Consider the following 27,340-nt stretch of genomic DNA (forward strand, 5'->3'; position numbering starts at 1 on the left):
ATTCAGCTGGAGAGCCTCTGGAACGCACTTGGAATGTACACTGCATTTCTTTTTGAAACGTCCCTTCCCGAGTCCTCTGCTGTGATGGACATGTGGGGGTCAGATCTGGATTCTCTTTTGAGGTGTATTTAAACGATCTTTAAAGGTGGGAACACTTGGGGTAATGGGACAATAACCTAAGTCAAACACTGACTCAAAATGATGCATATTGAACAGCACCGTGATGACGGAATAAGGACCAGACACAGGTCTTTCTGTTCTGACATGTGGAACAAGTATTTTTAATTTTTTATTGTTTTTTAATTGTGTGTATGACATGAGTGCAGGTGTCTACAGAGGCCAGATGAATCAGATCCCCCAGAGCTAGAGTTACAGGCCAGTTAAAAAATTATTTCTCTTAGACATTATAATCACACCTTTTCCCCCTTCCCTTTTCTTACTCCAAATGCTCCCATATAAAACTCTTCATTTTCCCCTTAAATTCAGGGCGTTCCCCCCCCATTAATTGTTACATATATAGATACACACAAACTTACATACCCAAGTACAACTTGTTCAGTCTGCATGTTACTAGTATGTGTATGGTTTTAGAGTTGACCGTTTGGTATTTGTGGTGGTCTGAATGAAATGGTCCCCATAGACTCATAGGGAGTGGCACTATTGGAGGTGTGGCCTCGTTGGAGGAAGTGTGGCCTCGTTGGAGGAAGTGTGGCCTCGTTGGAGGAAGTGTGGCCTCGTTGGAGGAAGTGTGGCCTCGTTGGAGGAAGTGTGACGCTGGGAGGGGCTTGGGGTTTCAGAAGCTCAAGCCAGGCCTAGCATCGCTCTCTTCCTGCTGCCTGAGGATCCAGATGGAGAACTCGTGGCTCCTTCTCAGCACCATGTCTGCCTGCATGTCACCATGCTTCCCGCCATGATGACAATGGACTGAACCTCTGAACCACAAACCAGCCCAAATTAAATGTTTTCCTTTATAACAGTTGTCATGGTCATGGTGTCTCTTCACAGCAATAGAAACCTTAACTAATAAAGTATTGTGTAACCAATTCATGTGCTCTTCCCTGGGGGAGATTATTTCTCCCACTCTCAGTGTGCCTTAGGTGTCTTGCAGGCTGTGCTGAGCTGCCTGACATGGTGCTGGGAACAGAATTCCGGTCCTCTGGAAGTGCATCAAACACTCTTAACTGCTGAGCCATCTCTCCAGCCCCAAACATTTTAAATTAGATAACTGGTACCAATGACCTTTCTTTGTTTCAAATATTCTTGAAATCTTGCATTGTATTTCTTTTTAAGTCTCTCTCCCCCTCTCTCTCTCTGTGTGCATATTATGTTTGTATGTGGGTGTTTGGGGGTGTGTGTTTTGTTCCTGTGTATGAGCCTACATTTACCACAACTTGCATATGGAAGCCAGAGATAGGATCTCTTTAGTTGTTTTCGCTCGTGGCTGGATGACCCATGCATGTCTGGTGACTCTCCCATCTTCATGTCCCATCTCACCACAGAGCACTAGGATTACAGACGCCCGCCACTACAGCGTGTACTACAGTGTGCTTTAGATGGGTCTGGGATCCAAGCACAGGTCTGTACCCAAGCACACCAAGCATTTAACCACTGGACCATCTTCTCAGTTCTACACATTTTCTTACCTCAAAATATTCGCCCATAAAATTTTACCGACTTAGTCCAAATAATTGTCTACTGATAGTTTCCGTACAAAACTGTCAAAGAAACAGCACAGGGTCTCAGGCAGCAACTCAAGCACAAAGACACAATGCCGCATCTGAAGTGTTTTATTTGTTCACATTTATCCTAGCTGAGGTTCATACTACTTCATTTGACAATTTAAAATCATTCTGTAAACAAAATAAAAAAAAAATCACAGCTGCAACAGCTAAATGAAGGACGTAGTGTGCAATGAAAGAAGGAAGCGTGTGGAAAAGAATGTCAGAATAAGCAAAGGACATGTGACCATGACTATGAGGCCAGGAGGGGAGGGTCCCAGGGTCTGTAGGGAACAAAGGCATTACGGTAACTCAACAGAAGCAGGAATTCAAAGTGCAGGTGTGCCAGCCTGGATTTCCACATCCCTTCAGGAGACAGGACATTCTCTTCTGTTACATAAAGTGACAAGTTCTGTTTTAAACATCTAGTTACGTTAGCTTGCAGAGTCTCTTTGCTGCTTACATAACATCTACACCGACATAATGGAAAGTTGGTCATGTGTGATAAATGATATAGTTTCTTGACTCTACAGAAAGTATGGAAATGGTAAAGATCATTGGTTTATTTTTTTATTACATTTTTTTTTTTTGCTGTATTTTCAATGAGTAACAAGAATCTAGAAACCCAGGATGAGAAGCATCAAGACTTCTAGTCCTTCAAAACCAAAATGGAAACAAGAAGCTGATCCTGCGTCCTGGGTCCTCGTTGCTTTCACATTCTCAGATGGGTGGGTTTTTCTGGCCAGCTGATATAAATAATCAGAGCAAGTTGTTGATGTCCAAACTGGTCAAACAGATCATTCTAGCATCATGTAAAAATCGCTTATATTTTCATAACTGCTTGGAACCCAAATGTGTCCCCTTTGAAGGAGGACCAGAATATGATTTTTGGTTAGAGGGTTTTTATGAAATATATTTCAAATCTTAAAAAATATTTTTAAGACTTACTAAAGTAGTTCAAGATTTACCCCAGCTGACAATGCCCTTTCCTTGTGTTTACAACACTCCATTTTCCTCCCCGATCAAATTTTTTTTTGGGGCCTGAATGCACAGAGCACGGCTGTCTTATTAGCATCACACAGCACTGTTTTTACACCATGGATACAGCTGGACAGCAAGAGCACTAAGTTATAATACACATATCACTGACAGTTTGGTTTTTTTTGAGGGGGTCACTGAATAAAGTAGATTCTGGTCGCCACACCCACAGGCAGACTGCTAGTGCCTTACTTTGGGGTATCTATCTCTCACCAGTTTTCATTGTATTACATTATGAAAACACCAGGCTTCAAGCCAGGTACTAATAAATATTTAATTTAAAAGAAAAGAACCCCCCGACACAGAAGAACATAAAAAACTCCTTTGCCCTTGGTCTCATGTCAGCCGGACAGGGCAGAGATTTCATAGTCACTGGCTGAGGTGAGGGGCTTGCCCAGCATCCGGATGTTCTTCGCACTGGTGACCCTGGCCATCATGCACACTGGCTTGTCAAAGTACTTCACCAGAGCAGGCTCTGTCAGCAGTGAGGCTAGGAACTGCTCAAAGGTAATGGCCCAGTCCCGGTCCAGGCTGCTGCTCCGGGGCAGGGTGGCTGTACCCTGGCTGCTCCGCACCAGGACTGTGTCCTCCCCAATGTCCTCACAGTGCAATTTGTCCTCCTCGTGGGAGCCGGCACTCAGCACCGAGTAGGATGACATGGAGCTGTCATCCTTGGTATCATCATCGGAGATTAGCATGGAGGAGCAGGCCCCATTGTCCCTGGGTGAGGAGTCCTCCAGTTTAATATCCTCCATCTGCCCTCCCAGTGAGTGCTCCTCACTGTCAACTGCCAGGCTGGCTGGGAGTGGATCTGCGGATTCCATGGTGTAGGGCTGGCTGGGCCCCTTCTTGGGGAAGAGCATGCCTGGGATGGCCTGGCTGCAGGGTGGCCCGGTAACACCATCCTCCTTGGCAGGCTGAGTAATGAAGAACTTGCCCACCTCTCCAATCTCCAACAGGAGGCTGGTCACCGCAGCTGTGGCATGGTACAGCTCCTGCTCATTGGGGTCTTCGCTGAACATGTTGTACATGGTCTTACAGAGCTCGATAAACTGCCCCTGGAGAATGAATGGGGAAGGTGAGGAGCTAAGAGCAAGGACTGAGCAACTATTAAACCACATCCTTAAAGATCCTAGGAAAATGCTCTTGGAGGAGAGATGGACCTACCGTTACAATGTCTTTATCAGTCTATTTCTTTTTTAATTAGAAAATTTGAAACATCTACAAAACTAGCAAGAATAAAATGATAAAAGCCTTCATAGACTCATCACCAAGAGTGACTATAGCAGAGGCTGGGGGATGGCTCAGTAGCTAAAGTACTTGCCTGAAGTCTCCTAAGAACCCATATTTTAAGAGGGAGGGGAGGTATGGTGACGTGCATTTGCTATCCCAGAACTGGGGGAGACAGAGACAGATGGGTCCTTGGGGCTCACTAGTCAGCTTTGCCTCCTTGGTAAGCTACGGGCCAATAAGAGACTGTCTCAAAACACAAGGTGGGTTGCTCCTGAGGCATGGTAGCTGAGGCTGTCCTCTGGCTGCATGTGTGTATCCACACATGCACCCACATGTGTGCACCTGTGCACATGAAAACACACCCTTCACACAATGACTGAGCTACACTTTGCTTAATTCCTTCTTCTGCTGCTACTTGGTTGTTTTGGGACAGGGCTTCACTATGCACCCCAGGCTGGTTCCAAATTCATTATCCTCTTTCCTCTGCCTCCTCAGTGCCAGGACTACCGGCATGGACTACCATGTCTGCTACTCAGTGCCGGGGACAACAGACTACTACCATGCTATGCACTACATCCCATTTTCTTTTTCTTTTCTTTATTATCTTTTTCTCTTTGCTGAAGAATCTTAAGGAGGCAGCAGACTCATCTCGTCTTACATCTCTGAAGTTTTAGGTCAGCTATAATAGCCTTTACACAGCTCCTCACTTCCCTGTATGGAATGAGAACTTCACTTCTGACCTGCGCCCTGTCTGTTCCGTAGCAGTTAACTCACCATTTCATGATCTTAACCACTATATCCCTCCTCCAACTACGTTTTCACTCTTAGGGAAAATGTGTTAGATGTTTCTACTCTGAACACAGTGACATGGAAGACTATGAACTATCTGAAGGTAATTCTACTGAGAGCAATGGATATATGGCTCTCGAAACTTAGTACTTCTTCTTCAAATTTTCTTCGAGGAGGACATTTTCTCACAGCTGAGCATAATTTTGACGCAAAATTAAATTTTGATGCAAAAATAAATCCAAACAGGACTGGAGATGTAGCTCAGCTGGTAGAGCACTTGCCTGGCATGTAAGAAGTCCTGGGTTCAACTCCCAGCACTACATAAACTGGATGTGGTGGGCACAGGCCTGTAATCTTAGCACTTGGGAGGTGGAGGCAGGAGGATTGGAAATTCAAGGTCATCCTCAGCCACACAGTGAGTTGGAGGCCAGCCTGGACCACATGACATCTTGTCTTACAATAACAGCAAAAGCAAAAATCCCCAAACCCAAGCAGATAATAGTTAAGTACCCCCAAGTCCCCACCATCTTTGGGGTACTCTTTCTATATTACAGAGTCTCTTACCTGATTCAACTTGGGCAAATCCTTTGCATTTTTTGATTTAGACTTATTTTCTGCAGTCCATAGTTTCAGATAATTACGGTTTTCTTGGGAATTTGCCCTCTTCCCTACAATCCAAATGCCAAGAGATGAATGTTCGTAGGTCAAGAAACAAGAAGTCAGGCAGCAAGCAGGTAAAGAGAGAGGAAGATGTCTGTACCTTTGTCCTGCTTCAGACTCACTGTGACGAAACCGTCCTCTGCACTCTGCTTGCTTCTGCTGTCCAACCCAACGACTACCAGCGGATATTCGGAAGAAAGAAGGGTGTTACAGCGTAACTACAGGCTTAGCAGTAGAACAGGAAGATTCTACAGGCAGAGTGGCCTGATTCAGCAAACAGAAATTTCAACCCTGGTTGTGGAGACAGCTCAGCTGTTCGGGCTATGATGCTCTCACAGGGGCCCAGAGTTTCGTCTCAGCACCCACATCAGGTGGCTTAAAACGGCCTGTCACCCCAGCTCCTTCTTCTGGTCCACACACTCACATGGCACACACACACACACACACACACACACACACACACACACACACACACACACACACCAATAAAAATAAATCTCTAGGGTTAAGGATTTAGCTCAGTGGTAGAGTGCTTGCCTAGCAAGTGCAAGGCCCTGGGTTCGATCCTCAGCTCAAAAATTAACAAATAAATAAATCTTTAAACATAAATACATACATAAAATACAAGTATCCCATGTCAGATAATCTGTTGGTCAAAGTGTATTCATGATGTATATTTACACTAAACAAATTATTTTTTAGAAATCTGAATTTCATTGCATGCCACATATTTTATCTAGCAACCCTACCTCTAGGTGAAGGATGGCCCCCTGATTTATTTCTCATAGCTGGGGTTTATTGTACAATGAAAAATGAAAAGGATGATGCCATGCGGTGTGTAGAGTTGTAGAAAATGGCGGTGCTTCCCAGCATTCCACCCTGCCTGTGATCTAGCACTTCTCAAGTGTTCGCTGTGACTTGAAACAGAACCAAGGAGCTTATGTATTCTCTCAGGGACACAGAATGCCAGCAGAAGCAAGACGACCATTTTCCTCCATAATTCGGCATCTCTAAAATATGGTTTTCAAGGACACAGTTATAATTGCATTTTCTTCAGAAAATTGGACATTACAGGACACACAGACACACGAAGGACAAGAGGTACAACACCCTCAGATTCTGATGGAGCTGGCTAACTGAGAGTGTGGCTGGTTTCCCAACTCTCCTTGGCAGCTTTTTAGCCAGAGGGGCAGACTCTGTGTGACTGAGAAATTCTGCCCTGCTTCATGAAAAAGCTTCAGGAGACAAATGGACACCCATAATATTTAATCCATGGTAAACCCCTGCTGTGGTTTTTATGCAACCATCTAAAAACTATGTTTTCTATGAGATTTTCCCCCCAGACTGCACATGTGTGAGATTTATTACTGAGCATGATTTGGTGGATATAGGATTCAGCACAGTAGAAGCCCTTATGGCTTATTCTTATAACACTGTAACACAGGTGTGTGTGTGTGTGTGTGTGTGTGTGTGTGTGTGTGTGTGTGTGTGTGTCCCATAGTGACAAGAGGGCTTTTGGTGGGCATCAGAGGAAAGGAAGACTGTTTTCAGAAATAACCCTAATGACATCAACACACTCCCACTGGACTTTAAGGAAAATGATAATTAACTAAGCGCATACATATACACAAACATTTTCAGAGACTTCCTCTAAAGAACCAATGAAAACGGGGCCTGGCTAGTCGAGCTTGGCAGGTGACCGTGTCTGCTGTCAAGGCTAATGCCCTGACTTCCATCCCTGGGGCCCACATGGTACAGGGAGAACTGACTCCAGCGAGTTGTCCTCCGACCTCCAAACATGGTCTGTGACACACACATGTGCACACGAATGCGCGTGGACACACACACACACACACACACACACACACACACACACTAAAGAAATGTAATAATGCCAAAGAACAAAACAAAAACAAAAGCAAGGTCTGGGAACATAGCCCAGTGGGAGCTTTTGTGCTCATGTGCAAGGCCCTGGTTTCCATCCCCAGCATTTCAGCAAAAACAAACCCAAAATTGTCTAAGTAGTGTGACCCCAGTTTTAGATGTGTATATTGTGTGTGTGTGCACAATCACACACAGTATAGGAAAATATGGAAAAGCAGTATTTCAAGATATGAATAGTTAGTAATTGTATGAGTAAGATTTTCAGCTTATCATATATGTGTGTGTGTGTGTGTGTGTGTGTGTGTGTGTGTATTTTGTTTGTTTGTTTTTGTTTTTTTGAGACAGGGTTTCTCTGTGTAGCCCTGGCTACCCTAGAACTAGTTCTGTAGACCAGGCTAGCCTCGAACTCAAAATCATACCTGCTTTCTACCTCCTGAGTGCTAGGATTAAAGGCATGCGCCACTACCACCCGGCCTGTCTTGTATATTTTAATTTATATTTCAAAACATCCGTCACAAAGCAATCACACTGCTGGAATTAGAAAGATACTCTGAAAAAAGCATTGTAAGGACATTCCACAGTGTGGCATAGTACTGTCTCAGAAGCATTTGTGTAAGAGGAGAATCCTCTCTGAAATGAGCATCCCTAAGAAGGTAAGGCCAACATGTTGCAGATGCATGGCGGCTGCCCACATGAAGACCAGTAGTGTGCTCAGGACCACCTGAGAGATGGTAACTACAGACTATGTGATCTCATTAGGTCTCCAACACACACTTTTTGGCAGCTGCCATCTCCATTATCCATAGAGAAACTGAGGCTCAGAGGCAGGATTCTGCCTGTAGTCACCAGGTCATGATATGCAGGGTTAGACCCCCACCCCCGTCTAGGCTCCTATCCTCAACAGTAGTGCACATTCCAAGACAGCAGAGTCTGGTTCCCTGCTCTGCAGCCAGCTCCTTGGCACCCATCTGAGGTTTAGAAGCAGGCCTACACTGGACTTATTCAGATACAGCAAGAGCTAAGAGGCCCAAACCAGCAACCAACCCCAAGAGGCAGCCCATGTTTACTGCTGGACCTGGGTGAGGTGCTGCTTAAACTCCCAAGGCAAAAGCCACAATACGGAACGTGTTTGGAGATAGATGCAGTGAGCCACACTGCGTATTAGGCCAAATGGCATCCATGTAGACCAAACAATCACACAGAAGAGGCTTTTGTAAACTTCTAGAACGGGCCAGATGGTGAACAGTCATCCCGGGAACTCCACGGAGGGTTGGTTCCAGGATCCCCTTGTGGATACCCAAATCCACAGGCACTCAGATCTGCTGTGCACTTGTGTACGTACAATCTATTTACACCGTCCTACATATTTTAATCTGTTTCTAGATTGCAACTAATGTGATGCAAATGCTATGTGAACAGTTGGAATGCCCCAGTGTTTAGGAAAATACGAGAAAAAAAGGGGTGGTGGTGCATATGTTCAATCTAGATGCGCTGTTTTGTCTGAATATTTTTCAATAAACAATTGGCTGAATCTGTGACTGTGCATAGAGTCCGGTGTGTATTTCAGCCTTTGAAGACTATATAGTTTCTGCCTTAACTGCTTGGTACTGTTACTGCTGCACAAATTAAACCAGTAAGCATGGGGTGTGCTCCTTCAACTTCATCTATCGGTACTAGAGGTCACATTTTACATACTTTTTACAGGGCAAGAAATAGGTTCCATTTGATTTTTAAAAACTTTAAATTTAAAACACGAACAGCTTTCTAAGTTCACGGGTTTAAAACAAGCAGTGGGTTGGGTCTAGCCCCTGAGCTGTCCTTTGCTTTGCAGATGTTATATAGGGCATACACAAATTATGATAATGTCTTCTTCAGTTTTTTAAACTCCCCCCTTAAGTGCATGCATGTGTGTGCGTGTGGGGGGACAGGCGTGTGTGTGTGCTCAAAAAAGTCAGAGGATAAACTTGGGTGTGTTCCTCAGGAATGCTATTACCTTGGTTTTGGCCTGGAGCTTGTCCATTAGGTCAGGCTAGCTAGCCAGGGCGCTTCGCCTCCTCAGAGATGATTCCAAGTGCGTACTGTGCACACCTCACTTGTTTCAAAATGTGCGTTTGGGGTTGAACTCTAGTCCTTGTGCCTGACGGCAGGCACTTTAAAGCCCAAGCCACCCTCCCAGCCTGAGAATGTCTTCTTAAACCAATACCAGTGGAAATTCTGCACAGCGGCGTGGCAATGCACAGTGTTGTGAGGAATCACCCTCATTGGGGAAGGCGAGAAAAGTGTGTGGCATTCCAAGCCATAGTCTTGCCGAGCCAGCAGGATGCAGTGGGTGTGGTTTCTGCTGCCCACGGTGCTTACCCTCAAAAATGTGAAGGTCCATGCTAGGCAACCTAACTTACACACTTCTTTCCTCAATTACAGCAGGCTCTACAGAGAGCAACACAGTCCCCGCGGGGAGAAACGTCACCTACCGTGTGTGCATTCTGGGGTGATATCTTCAAAGAAGTACTGGGTGGCTTCAAAGGCAGAGTCGGGCTCATCCTGATCGGAGGACGGCTCTGTGGGAGAGTGTTGGGACTGTGACTGAACAGTAAGTTCCCTTACTCAGGAAAATGACAGCTGAGGACGAAAATCTGAACTCATTAAAGAGGGATGGAGGGGGAGGCACCTCGAAGGCCTCTGTGGGGGTCACTCTGTTTTTAACTCCATCTTAACCCCACACCAGTGTCCCTCTATATTTCCCTGTTGGGGCAATTTCCCAAAGACTTTGAAATAATACTTCATGGGTCAGTTGTAGGACACTGTCTGCTCTACACACCCACATTTACTCCCATCTGGGGTGTGAGTGCTTAATCTGCCCTCACTTTTACTTTAATGTTTTAGTATTTGATAGACCGGAGCCCCAGGCCTCAGCAGCATGGCCATTTGTTCCCACTAATGTTAAAACTGCTCCTCGAGACACAAGCCCTCAATTCCTCATTTTCCACCTTGGAAAGCTTGTACCCTTTCTCTTGAAGAGAGGTGTGGTGCTTTCTACGAGTTCAACTCATCTATGCCACAGGCAAATGACAATCAAATCAAGGACACCCTCATCCAGGAACTCATGTGAAGGAAGACCTGGGCCTGGCCTTTGAGGAAGAGTGACAGGCAGACGGGGCCACCAAAGGAAGAGATGTGGAGTCAGGTCCAGGGCACCTGATGCATGCTGCTCTGTGTGGCCCACTTACCTGGCAAGACATGCATTTTGTACAGGAGTTTGAGTTTCTCTGTGAGGTCCCCATGGCATGCCGCACCTAGAAATCATGGAAGAACTGGTGTGAAATGTGTCTTGTGAGTCAGTGATGCCCCCAGGCTTAGAGAGTGCTCGAACAAGTTGACTTCTATATAGTCCAACCAAGGCATTGTGTGACGCAAGTTCTGCCTAGGACCTACCTGGGTTAAGACTCTCATTCTGAACCAAATTCTGGTTCCAAATGCTCTATACTTAACTGTGCACTACAGAAGAGCCAGCTTTTCTTTGTCCTCAGTTTCCCCTTCCTGATACTAGACAATAACAACAACAAAAAATCTACCAGTGATCTTGACACTGGGACCCCATGACACACATAAAACTTCATATATTAGTACACACAACTATTTTAAACGCATCAGCTAGATGAATGGTTATAGGTATCGTAAGTGACTTATTAATGGGAAATATCATAAACTGGGCCTTAACAGCCTAAACAACAAGTTCAGAAATAAATGAAGAGCATATTCAAGGTTAACTCCCAATTACTTTGAGAAACCCTTTTTCAGTGTTTTTCTGTTTCCTGAAATATGTTTTGAGTTCGCTCTAACCTTCATTTTAATTTATTCTGACTTTATAAGCTTCAATCAAGAGGATCCTCTACCTTCCCCTTTAAACTCTGAGTTACTCCTGCAACCAGAAGATCTGGAATGTTTGCATACGTCCCTGAGGATGAGTCAGTTTGGGAAGAGGGGAGAGACACTCAAATCCGGGTGGGAAGGGATGTTACGTTACCCTGTCCAGCCTCTCATTCCCCTTGGTTCTGATCCACAGGCGGCTTCTGTGTTAACTCGGAACCAATGTCTCTCGGGAGTGTTCTAGAGGAAATGTCCTCTGTGTGGGAAGTGAAGGACAGGACTTTTGGGCTGGATGACCCTCATTTACAGCCTGGCTCGTACCTGTGTGAACTACATACACTTTCCTCTCACTTGGGTTTGACAGCAGGTACTTACAGTGGCCTAAAAAGCCAAGTCAGCAAGTCACCTGACTTCACTGAGCCGTCAACAGCAATATTAACAGTAGGCAGGCAGATAATGCTGTGACTCAACATGTTGGTGTCACCCCACAAGTCCTGTGTTGAACCTTGACCTCCAATGGGATGGAGCCATTGGCTTTGAGGGGTGAGTAGGTCATGGAGGCGGTGACAGTGGGATTGGTGTCCTTACCCAAGGGACTCACACATAGATGGAACTGTCTACTGTATAAACTGAACGTGATCGATGCTGTTGTGCTTGAGATTCACGTTACAGAATGCTCCCTTGATCTTGGAGTTCTCACCCTCTCCAACTGTGAGCAATCCATTTCTTTTGTGCAAAAAGTGCTCGGTCTAAAAAGCACTTTGCCAGAGCAGCTGGAGCTGACTGAGACAGGTGACAGTTCTTCTTGCTCAGTGTGGCAGTCACAGCACAAACTTTGCCTATGGGCTGCTGGGACTCAAACCCGCTGTTTCTAACCCGTGCCTTAGGGCGAAGCAAATACATACGCACAAACCACTGGGCCAGTGCCTGGTGTGAAAATACTGTAAGCATGTCAGCCGCCATCATAGTTCAAAGGGCTGCTTGCCTTATGTATATACTTAAAGCTCCTTCACGTAAGCCTGCTAAGTGTGTGCACAAGGCTTTATATAATTATGATGACAGACTTAACCCAAGAGGACTTCCCCATGTAATACACTTCCAGCTTCCTCTGATCTTTCACCTCCTTGGCATTATCCTTGCAGAGGGTAAGTCGGGAGTGATTTCTGCAGCATCACTGGGAATATGTCTGGTCTTTCATCTTGGCCTGGATATACCATTTAAAGCATATGGTGCAAGGCACAATTGGTTACTACTGATTGTCAGTTTAATGGGACCCAGCGTCACCTAGGCATCTATGAGGGAGTTTCTAGACTGAGTTCATTGAGGTTGGAAGACACATCCTAGACATGAGTGTCACCATGACATGCGTTGTGTGGGCTCCCAGGCCAGATGAGGGACAATAGAGTGTTGCCCATACCCCGGACATATCTCAGAGAGCACAGCAGGAGTGGGGCTGCTCCCTACTCAAATCAGGCCTGGACCCACTCAACTCCATGGAGACGAAGGCCGCACATCATGTTAGAGTCAGCTAAGCTTCTGTTTCCCCACCAGAGAACTGGCTCATCAAAACCCACGTGACTGGCAGTCTGCTAACCTAACTGCTAGGCTTGGAAAGTCCCTGCCTCAATGCAGTACTTCCTCCCCGCACTTCCTCCTGCAAGCTTTGGTATTGAATTGGTGCCTAATGTTCGCCTGTCTTCAACCAGGTCCACCTGTGCAAATTAGGTGTACTTCCTTGTTCGTCTGTCCTCTCCTCCCCGGCTTGAGCTAGCCCTGTTGCTTAATAAACAGCTGACCCCCGCCCGACACAGTCTCCAGAGACCATCCTCACTGCCTCCTGAGACTGCTCCCCAGGCCCCCTCATCCTGGGACTGCTGGTGCACAATGGCTGATTGGGGTCAGGGGACCCTTAGGGTTGGGGTGCCAGACTGAACAGAGCTGAGACCAGGGGCTGAGCTCCTGACTGCAGGTGCAGTGTGACCCGTAGATGTTTCATTAGCCTGCTGCCAGTGCTTTCTTTCCCCACCATGAACTCAAACTGTGAGCCAAAACAAGTCTGCTCTCCCTCCCTAAGTGGCTTAAGTTGCTAGACATCTTGTCCCAGGGGTGAGAAAAGGAATTGATGCAAAGGTAACAGATTGGCACAATTCTCCCAGAAAAACTCACTCTGACAGCCAGACACAAATCTTGCTGCACCCCCACCTCACATTAAGGGGGCCAAGCTCTCTTACCACAAGACATGTTCTTCATCGAATTCTAAGTGGAGTAAGAATCCAACAAGAATACAGGGAAGTGAGCAAGGTAGATAGGTAGCAACCCGTGTCCTGCTGGTCAGGTGTACAGTGTGTGTGCATGTGTGTGAATGCTTGTGTGCATGTGTGAGTGCACACACATGTCCTAGCTATGGGTAGTCCTTCAGCCAGGAAATGGACAGGGAAGACTTCCATTTAGACAGTGAGATGTTTTCCAGTCCTTTATTAAAATAGATTTAGTGTTACTTAGAAATAGTAGGAAATTATATATTAGAAAGGTTTACCTATATGCAATTATTTTTATATAGGATATATTTTTAATTATTATATTTGTTTTGTAAGACAGAAGCAATCCAATTTACTATCTAGAGCAGTGGTTCTCAACATTCCTGATGCTGTGACCCTTTAATACCATTCCTCATATTATACTGACCTCCAACTATAAAAGTATTTTTGTTGCTACTTAACTGCAACTTTGATACTGTTATTAATTGTAATATAAAGATCTGTGTTTTCCAATGCTCTTAGGTGACCCCTGTGAAAGGGCTGTATGACCTCCAAAGGGGTCACAACCCATAAGTTGAGAACCACTGGTCTAGATATTCCTTTTTCTCTGGGAAACCCATCAAGGTTGTATGATTATGTTAGCATTTTACTGCCATATGCACTCTATTAATGTATTTGTTTAAGCCTACATCAAGTTAGTTACCTATGCCTATGGTGCATGCGTGCGCGTGTGTGTGTGTGTGTGTGTGTGTGTGTGTGTGTGCGTGTGCGTGCGTGCGTGCGTGCGTGTGTGTACACACGCGCCACAGTTCTTGTGTGAAGATCAGAAGACACTCTTTGGGAGTTGGCCCTTTCTCTCCACCACGAGGGTCCTGGGAATCGAACTGAGATCGTCAGGTTTGGGAGCAGATGCCCTTACCTGCTGAGCCACCTCACAAGCCCTCGGATAATATATTTTGAACTCATGTTGACATCTGTCTCATGTAGATTGTCCCTATAACAGGGCTATTAACTAAACACAATCTTATAACCAGCATGCAATCCTCATATGTGTTCCTCCTTCCTCTAGACCCAGTGTGGGGGCCCTGAGGGCAGTAGAGGGGAACCCAGGTTACAGCCCCATTGACCCCAACCAACTCATGCAAGAATACCATGTCCTTACTCAGTCCAGAGACGAACTCTCGGAAGTTAATTAGGGAGTCCCCGTTCTCATCTAGCAGCTGGAACAAGCGGGAGGCCAGCACATCGGAGTGAGTGCCACATGCCCAGGGAAAGAGAAGCACAAACATGCCCTTGAACTGCTCAAAGTCAATGCGATACTGCTCCAGGTAAGGCAGGCTGGGGTCGTGCCGGTCCAGGGCATTGCTGCTCCCGCCCCAGTAGCAGCTGGTCAGATGCTCAGCCTGAAAAACGATACAGAGTGGTTACTCCAACTTACATAGCCCTAGCTCACACACTATTATCCTAGGCACAGTATTCAATCTGCAAGTGTGTGCTCTTCCTACCACACGCAGGCACATCTAACTTGAAGACCCTTAAGTCTAGGAGATACCATGGTGAGAGTGAAGAGCTAGGCTCAGCAATAGCTTCCTGATGCTGTGCATAGAAATCGGCATCTCATTCCAAGAACGCAGGACCATACTACACTGATCCATTGCGTATCAAGTCAACACACATTTGGCCTACCCACCAGGGAGAGAGCACCAAGAAAGAGAGAGCGGTGCCCTCTAGTGGCTAAGAGGTAAGTGGGCGCTTTAGGGAGATCCCTCAGTCCCAAACTCTGTTCCTCTAGGAGCTGTCCACAGGATGTGGGTGGTGTCCTTTATATTTGTTCCTAGACTATCTTTGATCTGCACCAAAGATCTATTGGTAGCTTTTGCTTTTGAGACGTTTCATGCAAGCTAGGCTGGCCTCACATTTGCTATGTAGTCAAGGATGACCTTGAACTCCTGATGTTCCTGCCTCCAGGTACTGGGATGAGAGGCAAGAGCCACCACATCTAGCTGCAGATTTAGTCCAGAGAGTAAATTAGAGATTGTGGCATCATTGTTTCTTGCGTGATAGGAATCTTTTGAACCTTTTCCCTATCAACGGCCACATTCTAATCTGTGACAGATGATAAAACTTTTCTGTAGAAGAAAAGAATTACATTTAAAAAATTATTAGAGTGTTATTTTTCTTATTAAGGATGAGTAGTGGCTTAATGGAAAACACAGAGATTGAACCCATGATCCTCTTCCCTGGATCTGTAGACAGTTTTTGTTAGGGTTTGGGTATGCTTGGTCCCCAGAAGATGGATCCAATCATTGAGAGGTGACTGGACATGAGAGCCTGACCTTCATCAATGGATCTATCATTTGTTGGCCTTATTAGGACATGATAGAAACTTCTGAAAGTGGAGCCTGGTTGAAGGAAGTGTGTCATGTCTTGTCTTGGACTCTCTCTTGGTGTAGTTCTGTTCCCTGGCTGCCATGATGTGATGATGTTGCTCCTCAATGCCCTTTACCATGATGCTGTGCGCCAGGACAGCCCAGGATGGACACAGCAGGCCAAGCACAGGGGAGACTTAGGAAACAGTAAATCCAAACTAACCAGGCCTCTTAACATAGTACGCTTCTTCTTCTAGCTATATATTATTTTTCCTTAAGGCAACTTGGGGCTCAGTAGGGGAGATTAGGAGTTATAAGAACTTCAGGCAGAATTTGAACTTGACCACGACTATTCTGTGGAGTTTTAGAAATCCAGGTTCCATGTTCTAAGGTCCAAGAAAACAACTCCTCTGGTGAGGAAGTGAGCAGCAACATCAACTTAAATTAGTGCTAATCATTGATTTACTTTTCCCACTAAGTACGGCAGCTTTGTCTCCCGGCTCTGTCTTCCACCTTGTGCATGTTGGGGACCTGTGGAACCCCTAAACCACCTAATAGAAAGATCAAGAAGTCCCAAAACAATTAAAGAAAGTTCTTTCATTCCTTTGAACGGGCATGAATTTACTTTGAAACTCACCTTGAAGAGAGCATACAGTTCTTCCAGCTCGTCTATGGTAAAGGAGGTCTCTGTCACAATGGTCCGTACCTATAAAGGGGTGAGCACAGTGACTCCCACAGACTCAAAACATATCACGCTAAGAGAGCCTCTAAGTTCTTCTTTCAAGACCTGCCAGGCTGGAGCCGAGGAGCCAGCAGGAGTGTGCGCAATTTGGGGAACGTGAGGTACCCCCCACCCCCGCTGCCCTTCAGAGGACTTACCACATTGCGTTTGGTGGTGTCCTCCAGGGTCTGGATCACTTTCAGCCTCTGCTTGAATCTCATCTGCTCAATCAAATCCGCCCGGATAGTTCCGAATTTCTGGAAAGAAGCAATATTGGTGTTTCTGAAAAAAATGTGCTAAGGTCGCAGGGACACCTGCAGACTGGCGGAAATGTTCACAACTCAGAATAAACAGCTCTCTCCACAACAGTGACCTGGACTAGATTTTATGTTGGGAAGCCACTCTGGAACTATAAATTACTGATCCAGAGAGTCTCCCATTTCCAGCAGCAGAACTAAATTTCAGTCACACGTGCTCCCCTTGAGTCGACAGTCTATGCAGAAGAAAGCTTGGATGTGAGGCTGTGTGCGACGGGATGCATGTGTGATGGGAAGGGGAGCACCTGCTCCCAGGTGGAGCACTGAAGAGGCTGGGAGGCATTGATCTCCACGCTCCGTTAACAGCTTCTGCTGGGATCAGAAGTTCACTCGGGCATTCTGTGGGCTGGCCATCTCTCCAAATGCTAACCTGCCCACGGCCTGCATGTTTTCCCAACTCAGACAAGAAAGGAAAACATACGATTTGTTTCCATTAAACAGCCCAGTTCAGGACTTGGTAAGAAGGGTCATTGAAATGATTCACTCGGGGGTTCACTGAGGAGAGAAGCTCCCAGGGGAGGGATGTCTTTGGATCCCAACAGCAGCTCAGTGAGCCTCTTCTCTACCGTGACTGTGGGGCTGGGTGATGGCTCAGCCAGTAGAGGGCTTGCCCTCAGGGTTGAGGACCTGAGTTCTAATCCCCAAAGCCTCACAAAAGGGCCTGTGATACCAGTACTGGGAAGACTGAGGCAGGAGGACTTATGGGGCTTTCTGGAAAGTTAGCCAAACTTAGGGGCTCCGTGTTCAGCAAGAAGATCCTGTCTCAAAAATGTAAGGTGGAAAGCAGCGGAGGAAAACTGATGCCAATCTCTGACCTCCATATGCATGTGTGTGTGTGAACACACACACACACACACACACACACACACACACACACACACGCACACACGCACGCACGCACGCACGCACGCACGCGCACGCACACACACCATCAAGGGCCAAATTTAGTGGCACAGGTCTTGCTAAGATTTTCTAGGATTCAAGAGGCTGAGCTGGGAGGACTGACTTTACTTCTGGGACAGGGCAAGGTGGTGCAGAGGTTCCTCCACCTTGGATTCCTGCTGAGGCCATTGCAGGTTTGACTAGAATTTGGGGTCCTTGATGGAGAATCCCGTGGAGAATTACCAGCTCTATTCCAGAAAGCCGAAGTCAGGATGCCCTGACTAACTCATCTAACTTAGTCTGCGTGGGAGGAATCCCCGACAGCTAACTGATTATCTCAGCATCTGTTAAACTGTTTGCTTCTGCAAAACTGTCAAGTGAGATACCAGGGCATGGCTTCTGCCTTTAAAAACCCAGTGGTCTGGACACTTGGGCCACACCTAACTCCCTGAATACTGGGTGTGGTCCCAGGCTGCTGGAATAAAGATTTCCAATTGGCTATAAACTGTGTCTGAGTGGTCATCTCTAGTGGGACACTGGGTAACACTTGAAGGATAGCCCAAGATACATAACGTTTTCTCAGTAAAAAGAATAAGGAATAAAAAATAAATAAATAAAAATTGTCTATCTGAAAGTATATACTTCAGGGGACTCCTAACTACTTAGTGTGGGAATGGGGAATGAGTCATCGATGAAGGTTTCCCACGATGGCTCCTCAACCCACTGAGCGTTGAATCTGACACACTTCTAGATCACGTGTCAGAGGGCCAGAGTTTGCCATACCATTTACAACAAGTTAAGGCCCAAGAGAAATCCCGGGGTCCACTCGGCGTCCATCTCTGAGACCAAAACTTAGAGGCAGTCGCCTGCCTCCAACAACTAATTCTCACAATGTAAAAGGGCATGGGATTTCTGTCTGTCCCCAAACTCATGTTTAAACTTAATTCCCACTTGCTGCAGCATGGACAGGAAAGGCCTTATCTTCAGCTGTTTAGGTTAGAAAGAATGCTATAGAAAGGGCTTGCAGAAGCAGGTTATTTCTCCTCAACTTCTCCCCACGGGGATATGGTTTCTCCCACCTACAGGACACAGATGGTGTCCAAGGAAACAGAAAGACGGGGCTGTATCCCATAAGCACCTGGCCGTAGGCTTCCAAGGCTCTTGAACCAACCGTGAGAAGTCCATCCTTAATCTTTATGAAGCCACGGGACTGCTGTATTCCATGGCGACAGGACTAACTGGATTGAGACAGGTCAGGAGAGGCGGTGTGGGACCCAAGCCCAGCTGAGCTGGGTGGGAACACGGGGGTAACTCTTATCACATGGCTGGGAAGCAGACCCACCTCGTAGGATGTTCCTATGAGTCTGAAGATGTCCACTGCAGGGTAGGGCCCCACGTCGTCACTGAGCAGGGAGTGGAGGTGAGGGATGGGAGGCAGCGTGCTGTCTTTGTTGGTCACACTGTCTAAGTACCTTAGGGGAGACATGAACCAGCTGTCACTGGAGGAAGTGCGACGCCTCAGTTACAGATCTCTAATTGTACATATTAAGACAAAAATCCAAGCTTTTCTCGTCTCTTTCTGGTTGTGCTTCTCTTTCTCTGGGAAGTTCTGGGGATTGAACCTAGCACCTTATGCATGCTGAGCAACTCGACGGCCCCAGCCCCCTTTTTACCTTTTATTTCAAGATGGGTTCTCACTAAGTTGGCCAGGCTGGCTTTAATGTGTGATTCCCCTGCCTCAGCCTTCTGAACAGCTGGGATTACAGTGTGCAACATCAGGCCTTACTAAGATCTTCTTAAAAACAGAGAGAAACTCCCTTTATCTTTGAAGAAAAAGACTGTTGTGCTGGGGGGATGGCTAAGGGGTTAAGAGCGCTTGCTGTACAACCCTCAGGGCTGGAGTTCGGATCTCAGCACTCACAGAAGCCACGTATCCAAGCACACTGTAACTCCAGCTCTAAGGGAGGCAAAAAAGGAGGAGGGGGAGACCTCTGTTCACTGGCTTCCCAGCTAGCTGAGGAAACATGAGTCCTAGGCTTAGGGAGTGACCCCGCCTCAAGAGGATGGTGGAGAGTGATGGACGAAGATACCCAGTGTCCTCTGCATCTGAGCACAGGTGCATCTACGTGCATATGTATGCACATACATATCATACACATCCAGAAAATAAATAAACCTTAAAAATGAAAATGTGTCCTGGCCACAGAGAATAATAGGTCTTTTGGTCAATGAAGTCAAACTCATGAGGTGGCCCGAAAGCCAGACACAGCACAGTACCTTCCCAAAACAGTCATGGCCTCTCCATCGTCCTTGCAGTTTAACAGTTTATCCACGTTGGCATCCAGAACAGCGAGGGCCAACTGGAATATCACTTTGATTCCTTCATAGAAGAAACAGTCCACGACCACCACTGCGCTCTCAAACGGCATCACGCTGAGGAAGAGTGTGAGGAACCACGACAGGGAGATGGTAGAAATCACACCCAGGTCCTGCATGCAGTCGTACAGCTGTGGGACGTAGTCTCGTGCCAGCTCCTCGAAGACTCCCTGGTCCACCAGGGCACCTGAGTGGGTGACACAACATGATCGGTTAGCCCTGCACCTCCCTGGAGGACAGAATCAAATGGATAGGCTGCGTTCCGCCTCCATTTCTGTTGCTATGACAAAATGCCCTGACGGAAGCAACTCAGGGCAGAAAGGGTTTAATTTATCTCACAGTTCCAGCGTAAAGTCCATGACCGCAGGGAACTCAAGGCAGCAGGAACCTGGGCAGCTGTTCACACCCATGGGCAAGAGCAGTGAGAAATGGGCACACATTCATACTTCATGCTCAGCTAGCTTTCTCTATGCTTACACAGTCCAGGGCCCCAAAACAGGGAATAGTGCTGGGTCTTCTCACGTCAGTTAAGGCAGCCAGGACAGTCCTCCACAGACATTCCCACAGGCTCCCTTGATCTAGACAGTGCCTCACTGAGACTCTCATCCCTGGTGATTCTGGTTATGACAAACTGACACTAAGATTGACCATCACACCTGCTTTATGCCCTTATTTATGTAACTGCTCTTTAGCTGTGGGGTCCCAAGGCATGGATTGCTTTTCAAAGCTTTTTTTTCTTTTTCTTTTGAGATTATAGCTGTACACATTTACCACCAGCTTGCTGACATTTTAAGCTGGTACCACACATGTGATGGTCATTTTTACTGGATTTAGAATCACCCAGCATTCCCAGGAAGGTGTTACTGGAGAAATTTAACTAGGGTTCGAGGGGCCATCCTGAATGTGGGCATCACTGTCCCAAGGGCTGGGGTCCTGGACTAAATAAAAAAGGAGAAAGCAGACTGAGTGCCGACATTCGCTTCTCTGTTTCCTGACTGGGGCCCAGTGTGACCAGTTAGTTGCCTTGTGTTCCCTCTGCCGTGACTTCCCTGTACTGCGGACCGTATGGGCAGATTCAGAGCCACAACAAGTCCTTCCTCTCCCTCGCCGATTTCGGGCTGGGCATCTGTCACAGCTGAGGAGAACTAACGATTCCAAGATCCTTCTCCCACTGAGACAGGCTAAGGTGTTTAGCCACAACCACACGTACCTACGACTCTGGTGTTGTAGTAATCAGGAAGCATCCGCTCACACAAGGCTACGAGCAGCCAGAACGCCTCCTCCTCTTTGGCATAGAGAAGCAGTACGGAGGTGACAATGTTCATGGCCTGATGGAAGGAGAGAGGATGCCATCAGACAGAGGAGCAATCTTGGAAAGTGGTGAGGGGCGATGCCCACTCTAAGTCACTCCCAGCTGGAAGCCAGCAGTGGTTCAGGGCATGCCATTTGACAAGCAGCTTCTGACTCCATTTTGAGGATGAGTCCACAAACACCACCATCTGTCTGGTGCCACCCACACAGACTAAAAATACAACAAAACAATAACACAAAACAAACCCAAAAGATCTATTCCTGCAAGTCTACAAGTGACACTCTATAAATTTATTGGGCTGAACAGGAAGGTATCAAAATCAGAAAATTCAGGCCCAAGAACTTGCCGGACATGCCAGACTGAAGGGAGGGTGGAGCGTTCTCACCTGGATCCCAAAGAGAAGGACACCCAAGGCTGCAATGGGAACAGCTGCCACCAGCTTGTTTTCTGATACCTAGCGAGTGCACGCAGGACAAACAGGCGGAGGACTTGGACTGTCCCAGGGTTATCTGAGTGGCTGAGTTCCCACTGTTGACAAGGTCGACTTGTCCAGGCCTCCACCCATCCATCTGGGGTTTCTTGCTGTCATGGAGGCCTGCCCGCTCACCTCTGCAGCTGGACTGAGCTCTACAGCTTTGTCAAACCTGCGACCTCAGCACTGATGCTAGCTACCGCAGTGGCTCCCTCCTCAAAGTCAGACCGGGTCCCTTGTCAGCACAGGCTCTGTTGACCTTTATGTCAGCCTGTGTCTGAAACCCAAGATGCTTCCACAGTCTCTCTAACCCTCTGGATCCATAACACAGACAGACAGACAGACAGACAGACAGACAGACAGACAGACTGACGGTATGATGTTTGACATGGGAGTTATAGCAGTAATCAAGACTGCATTAAAAACTTGTATTAAGCTGGGCCAGACTGCCAAGAAGGTGGAAGGAGCCGGGAAACTGCTGCCACGGAATCCCCAGCACCTTGTGAATTTGTTGTTATTCATGAGATTCTGGCCTTATGGAAAGACACGCGGTGCTTGTCTATGTGTTGATACAGTGCACTCACAACATTGACTAAAGAAAGAAGGAAAATTAGCCATTCTTGCAGATGCCAATAAACGTCCAAGAAAAGCCAGACAATCAAGCTTAGGATTTCAAGGCCACCAAAGCTTGGTGGGTATTCTTCTGCATTGTTAGCTTATGACCCTTTAGAATGAAAAGCCAAGCCTGGCCCTTTTCAGCCACTGCTCAGGGCCTTTCCTCACTGGCACCATGGTCTACCTGACTCAAGCATGCACAAACAAGCCCTTACACAGGCCTCTGCCTGAGGCCTGTCTGACAATGCTTTCAGCCTGCTAAATCCCTTCAGTGTTCTTAATCCTTAACTCAGCGGAGGTAAATATTTCCCTTTCAACTCTCATAAATAGTTCCTATAAGCAAGCACACAGGGCTCCAGGCTGTCCACAGAGAACAAGGAGACCTTTCAGAGTTGGCGCCCTCCCCCTCATTTCCATCCAGGAAAAGATGCTAAAGATGAATAAAGTTGATTTAAAATCCAAAGTAACCAGGTTTTATTAAAAGATATTATCAGAAAGCCCATAACTGCTAAGCAGCTCAGTGGTAAGTGTTCCTTAATTAAAAAATGAAGATCAAAAGATAAAAATGAATTCTATTCTGTCAGAAACCAAGCAGTTCCTGAGTTTCTTTTGATCTTCCAGAAACCAGTACCAATTCATCAGACTTGTGCAATATAAATCCCCTAAAAGGTGTTTGACTGAAAAGGTTCTTTCTTGCAAGCCTTGGTGTTTCAAGGGAAGTGGTTATTAAAATTCCACATGAGAATTAGCCTGCGGGTTCTAGTCCATGTCTCAATTAAGGTCAGTTCCTTAGCCATTCAGGCAAGACAGAGTTCCATGGCTGTCATTTCTCATGGGTTCTGTATGAGGCGTGAGAGGACTGGGGGACAAGCTCACTAGCCTTGAATGCTGCCGAGAGAGAGAGAGAGAGAGAGAGAGAGAGAGAGAGAGAGAGAGAGAGAGAGAGAGAGAGAGAGAGAAACAACAACACTATAAAGTTATGAATCAATCTGGAGATACATTTAAATTAAGTGCTGTCAAAAAGATAAATAATGTGGTATAGGGAAACAGGTGTGTAAACAGGTGTATGTGTGTATGTGTGAGAGAGAGAGACAAGAAGCATGTGGGTATATGTCCACATGTAGGAGAAAGATGAGTGTGTCTAAGAGTTAAGTCTCCTTCAGCTTTTCCATAGACGGTCCAGGAAGACCCACTGATAATGTGGTCTTTGTATCTAGGATCACCTTATCTTGGGGCTTCCTCACTGTCACTTATGCTCAAGGTATCAGTACAAGACACTAAAACATTTACTTCAACCTGTGTTAAAACCTAGCCCTGGTGTGTGAGAAGCTATGTGTGCAGTGGCTTAAGCAGGCATGGCTTAAGAAGATGTAGTAGGAGCAGAACGGCAATCTTAACAAACGTGCCGTGGAGCTGGGTACTCTGCCCACAGGAAGCTATGGCAGGTGGGCCAGGGAATAACCAGAAGACCCTCACCAGTCACTCAGCTGGACAAGGACCAGAAAAGAAATGCTGCTGTTGGCTCCCTTCTCAGGGCAGTAGTTGTCTATGAAGTTGATGGTACTTCTTGGGAGACCTCGCCAATATCTAGAGGGGATTTTGATTTTTCAGAGTCAGGGTTTATACTGCTGCCTAGAGATAGGAGTTGGAGATGTTGCTGAACATGCAACACAGCACTAGGTAGCACCCAGGACAAAGAACTCACTTTCTATAGAAATAATACACTCCTGTGAGAAATCACTCTGCACACCTACAGATGATAGAAAAGCATTTTAGTAAAATATGTGCATGTCGGACTGGAGTTAACACCCAAAAAGGATTTGGCTTCCAGTTGGAGGTTTTACTAACTTATATGCACCTCAGGGTGATGTATTTCACACACACCCAGTTGGAGGTTTTACTAACTTATGTGCACCTCAGGGTGATGCATTCCACACACACTGTCATCCTTAAGTCTCCTTCCGGTCCCAGCTCCAGTTCCACTTTGAACAAGGGCTTGTGCGTCTGGCCATTGGGCAGACAGAGACTTAGCAGGGCCAGCATCACAGTTATTTTTGAAGTACACCAGTGATGCTCTTTTTAAATAGTGCTCACCCGGGGTCATCTGCCCATCTGGGGGCTTATGGCAGGCCAAGACTTAACAGTGGCTGTGACCCTGTGCTGCCCCCTTGAGCTGTCTGTCAGAGGTGTGTTCTTTGGGGAAGGGCCTGATGGCTGGTCAGTCCTGGTGAACAGATATTTACATCTTAGCATCATAAATTTAGCTTATCTCTAAAGGTGTGGTTAGCATACTATTTACCTCTGAGGTACTTAGGGGACAGTGCCCCCTTAGCCAGTCTACTTAGTGTGATTTAATGTCTCCTAAACAGATCTACTAACAAAACCTTTAAAACATTTGTTCCATCACTTTGACTTTCTCCTACGTCACTCTAACCCACAATGCCCATAGTGCCAAGATTGGGGCACCCTGCTGCAATGACTCCCACTAGCCTAGATAGAGCTTTCCTGTCCATTATCTGCTGGCAAACAAAACCAAGGAAAGGTTCACTTTGTCAGTATAAATGTTAGGCAGGAGGTCAGCTCTGCAGGGGACTGACCAACTAGGCCTGAAAGACTGGACATGATGAACAGTGGTGGGTCAGCTCAGAGTCCCCCAAAGAGACGCCAGGATCAATGGCTGACAGTGGAGCAGCCTGGCCAGCTCAGACTCCTCCAGGGGAGGCGTAGAGCGCTGGTGCCATTTCCCCAAGTAAACTTTGGGGTTCTTAAACCCCCACATACGTATTCTTGCTTTGTACGTGTCTATGTGCAACAGACCAAAATCTGTGCGAAACAGTGTTTTGAGAAAAAGCAGCCCCTATAGGTGACCACGTGAGGCAGGCATGAGGGCTGGACAAGCCGTTGCCTGCTGGGTTTGGGGCCATCGCTGCTTGGCTGGGCCAGCTCTGGCTTCCTTGCTTGCTCTAATTAAACTCCTGGCTGGTTGGTCTGGTGCTGAGTCTCATCTGAATGCTCCTCTTTCAGGACTGGAGGACACTTAGAGCCCTCCCCAAACATAAACTCGTGGCAATTACCTGGCAATACCCTATGTTGGGATTGCGAAAAGCGTAAGCCGTTAAGACTCTTCTCAGAGCGGCGATGCCCATTTCGTTCTGGAAAGCGGGGTGTTCTGGAAGGGAGCGGTGTAAGTCTCTCTCAATCTCCTCGGTGGCAAGATTGTACTTCCCCATAGACTTCTCCACTAGGTCCTCATAGTACCCGGGGTGTGTGGCCTTTTCGTTGATGGCCCCTGGGAAGCACACAACAAATAGGACATCAACAAAGCTTAAGTCCTGCCGTCCTAGTTATAGAGAGCGCCGCCCGGCTGAAACTCTGCTTGCCCATCCACCAAAGGAAATTGAAAAAAAAAGAAAATCACCCTGAAGAGTGTTTTCACTTACATCTAGACTGGTAATTTACCCGCGGCCTCCTTCCCTCTCTCGGCCCCACGGCAACATGGCCGCTCCACCTTCCAGCACGAGCTAGAGGTCCACAAAACTGCTTCCCAAGCTTACAGGGACAGAGCCGAGGGAAGTCAGAGTAAGCCAGGCTGAGTTGTTCTCACTCTTAGTTGCTTTCTTTGCTTTTAATTTATGAGAAGTTTTGTTAAAATTTCACTTGAGAAGGAGGAATGCCTCTCAGGAGTGCCTCGTTTCCTACAGAACACAGCAACAGTGACGGGGTGGGGGTAGAAGGAAGCCTCGGAAGGTTTAGGGCTCTGTAAGGCAGCAGGCAGGGCGAGGCTGAGGGTCCTCCAGTAACGATGGGTCCCTGCCACCGATGGGGGCTTCTGGGTGATAGGGGTGGGGTTGCAGAATGGGGCAAAGAATTGCTGATGTTAGATATTCATGTTAAGATTCTTGAAGTCAGAAAAACCCCGGGTATGCACATATCTAAAGCTAATATCAACATGAATTTACATTACCATTGGGAAAACGGAGAATCCACATGCAGAGAATGGACTGCGCCCTGACCTCACACTACATTCCCAACCAACACAGCACGGATGGAGGACTAGAGCATAAGCCGTAAAGCCAAAAAGCTGCCCGAGGAAAAGAGGGAGGACATTCTTGACAGAGCAGTTCGGTTTTGGGTATGATATCAACCACACCCACAGGGCACAGGCAGTAATAGTAGAAATGGGTAAGATCACCTAAGTTCAAAAGCTTGGCTCACAACAGAGAACAATCAACAGAGCGCAAAAGAAACAGACAGGACAGGGAAAACACAAATAAACCATGTATCCAATAAGGAGCAATTATCCAGAATGCAAAACTTTACAAGGAATTTGGGTGTCTCAGTAAAAGCACTCCCCATGCGAGTCAGATCAACTGAGTTTCATCTCTGGACCCAGAGTGGAAAGAGAGGAGCAACACAAAATACTTCGTTTTCTGACCTCCACATGTGCACTGTGGTGTGTACACACACACACACACACACACACACTCACTCACGAAAGTATCCAAAAGTCATGTCAACCCTCCCAGCACAGCCTAAACTGACTGTCAAGTGATAAACGCATCAGGTGCGGCGCTGGGCTCTAATAAGGAGTGAAATGTTGACACAAGCTGCAATGTGCTTGAACCCTGCAAACGCCATCCTAGGTGGAAGTCAGTCAGGAAACACTGAGGGTCCACAGCAGACAATCTACAGCGACAGATTGTAGGTGACCACTCTCTTCCATGGCTGCAGGACGTGAAGACTGACTGGCAAAAGAGTATGGGTTATTTCTTTTGAGAACGGTGACAGTGGTCTAAAATTAACTGCGCTGATCAGGAAGGACATGAGTC

At 46.7% G+C, this 27,340-nt stretch overlaps 1 protein-coding gene across 4 annotated transcripts in view; it reads right to left on the reverse strand.

Annotated features, from left to right (window-relative positions):
- Positions 1-1,771: 1,771 nt before the first annotated feature.
- Tbc1d9 (TBC1 domain family member 9) overlaps positions 1,772-27,340 on the reverse strand; it is a 101,153-nt gene continuing 75,584 nt past the window's right edge. For 2 of the 4 annotated variants that reach the window (XM_006995735.4, XM_076571921.1), the window contains 12 exons: positions 25,586-25,800; positions 21,323-21,440; positions 20,014-20,299; positions 19,079-19,208; positions 16,696-16,794; positions 16,454-16,522; positions 14,610-14,850; positions 10,550-10,615; positions 9,794-9,880; positions 5,539-5,613; positions 5,343-5,446; positions 1,772-3,814 (listed from right to left, as the gene is read on the reverse strand). In XM_006995735.4, the coding sequence (XP_006995797.1) occupies positions 3,098-3,814; positions 5,343-5,446; positions 5,539-5,613; positions 9,794-9,880; positions 10,550-10,615; positions 14,610-14,850; positions 16,454-16,522; positions 16,696-16,794; positions 19,079-19,208; positions 20,014-20,299; positions 21,323-21,440; positions 25,586-25,800 (2,207 nt within the window). In that variant the 3' untranslated portion in view covers positions 1,772-3,097. The remainder of the gene's footprint in view (positions 3,815-5,342; positions 5,447-5,538; positions 5,614-9,793; positions 9,881-10,549; positions 10,616-14,609; positions 14,851-16,453; positions 16,523-16,695; positions 16,795-19,078; positions 19,209-20,013; positions 20,300-21,322; positions 21,441-25,585; positions 25,801-27,340) is intronic. The other 2 variants (XM_076571920.1, XM_076571922.1) reach the window with 1 other exon arrangement.

This window comes from Peromyscus maniculatus, chromosome 5 (assembly GCF_049852395.1).
Source record: "Peromyscus maniculatus bairdii isolate BWxNUB_F1_BW_parent chromosome 5, HU_Pman_BW_mat_3.1, whole genome shotgun sequence".
Taxonomy (NCBI): Eukaryota; Metazoa; Chordata; class Mammalia; order Rodentia; family Cricetidae; genus Peromyscus; species Peromyscus maniculatus.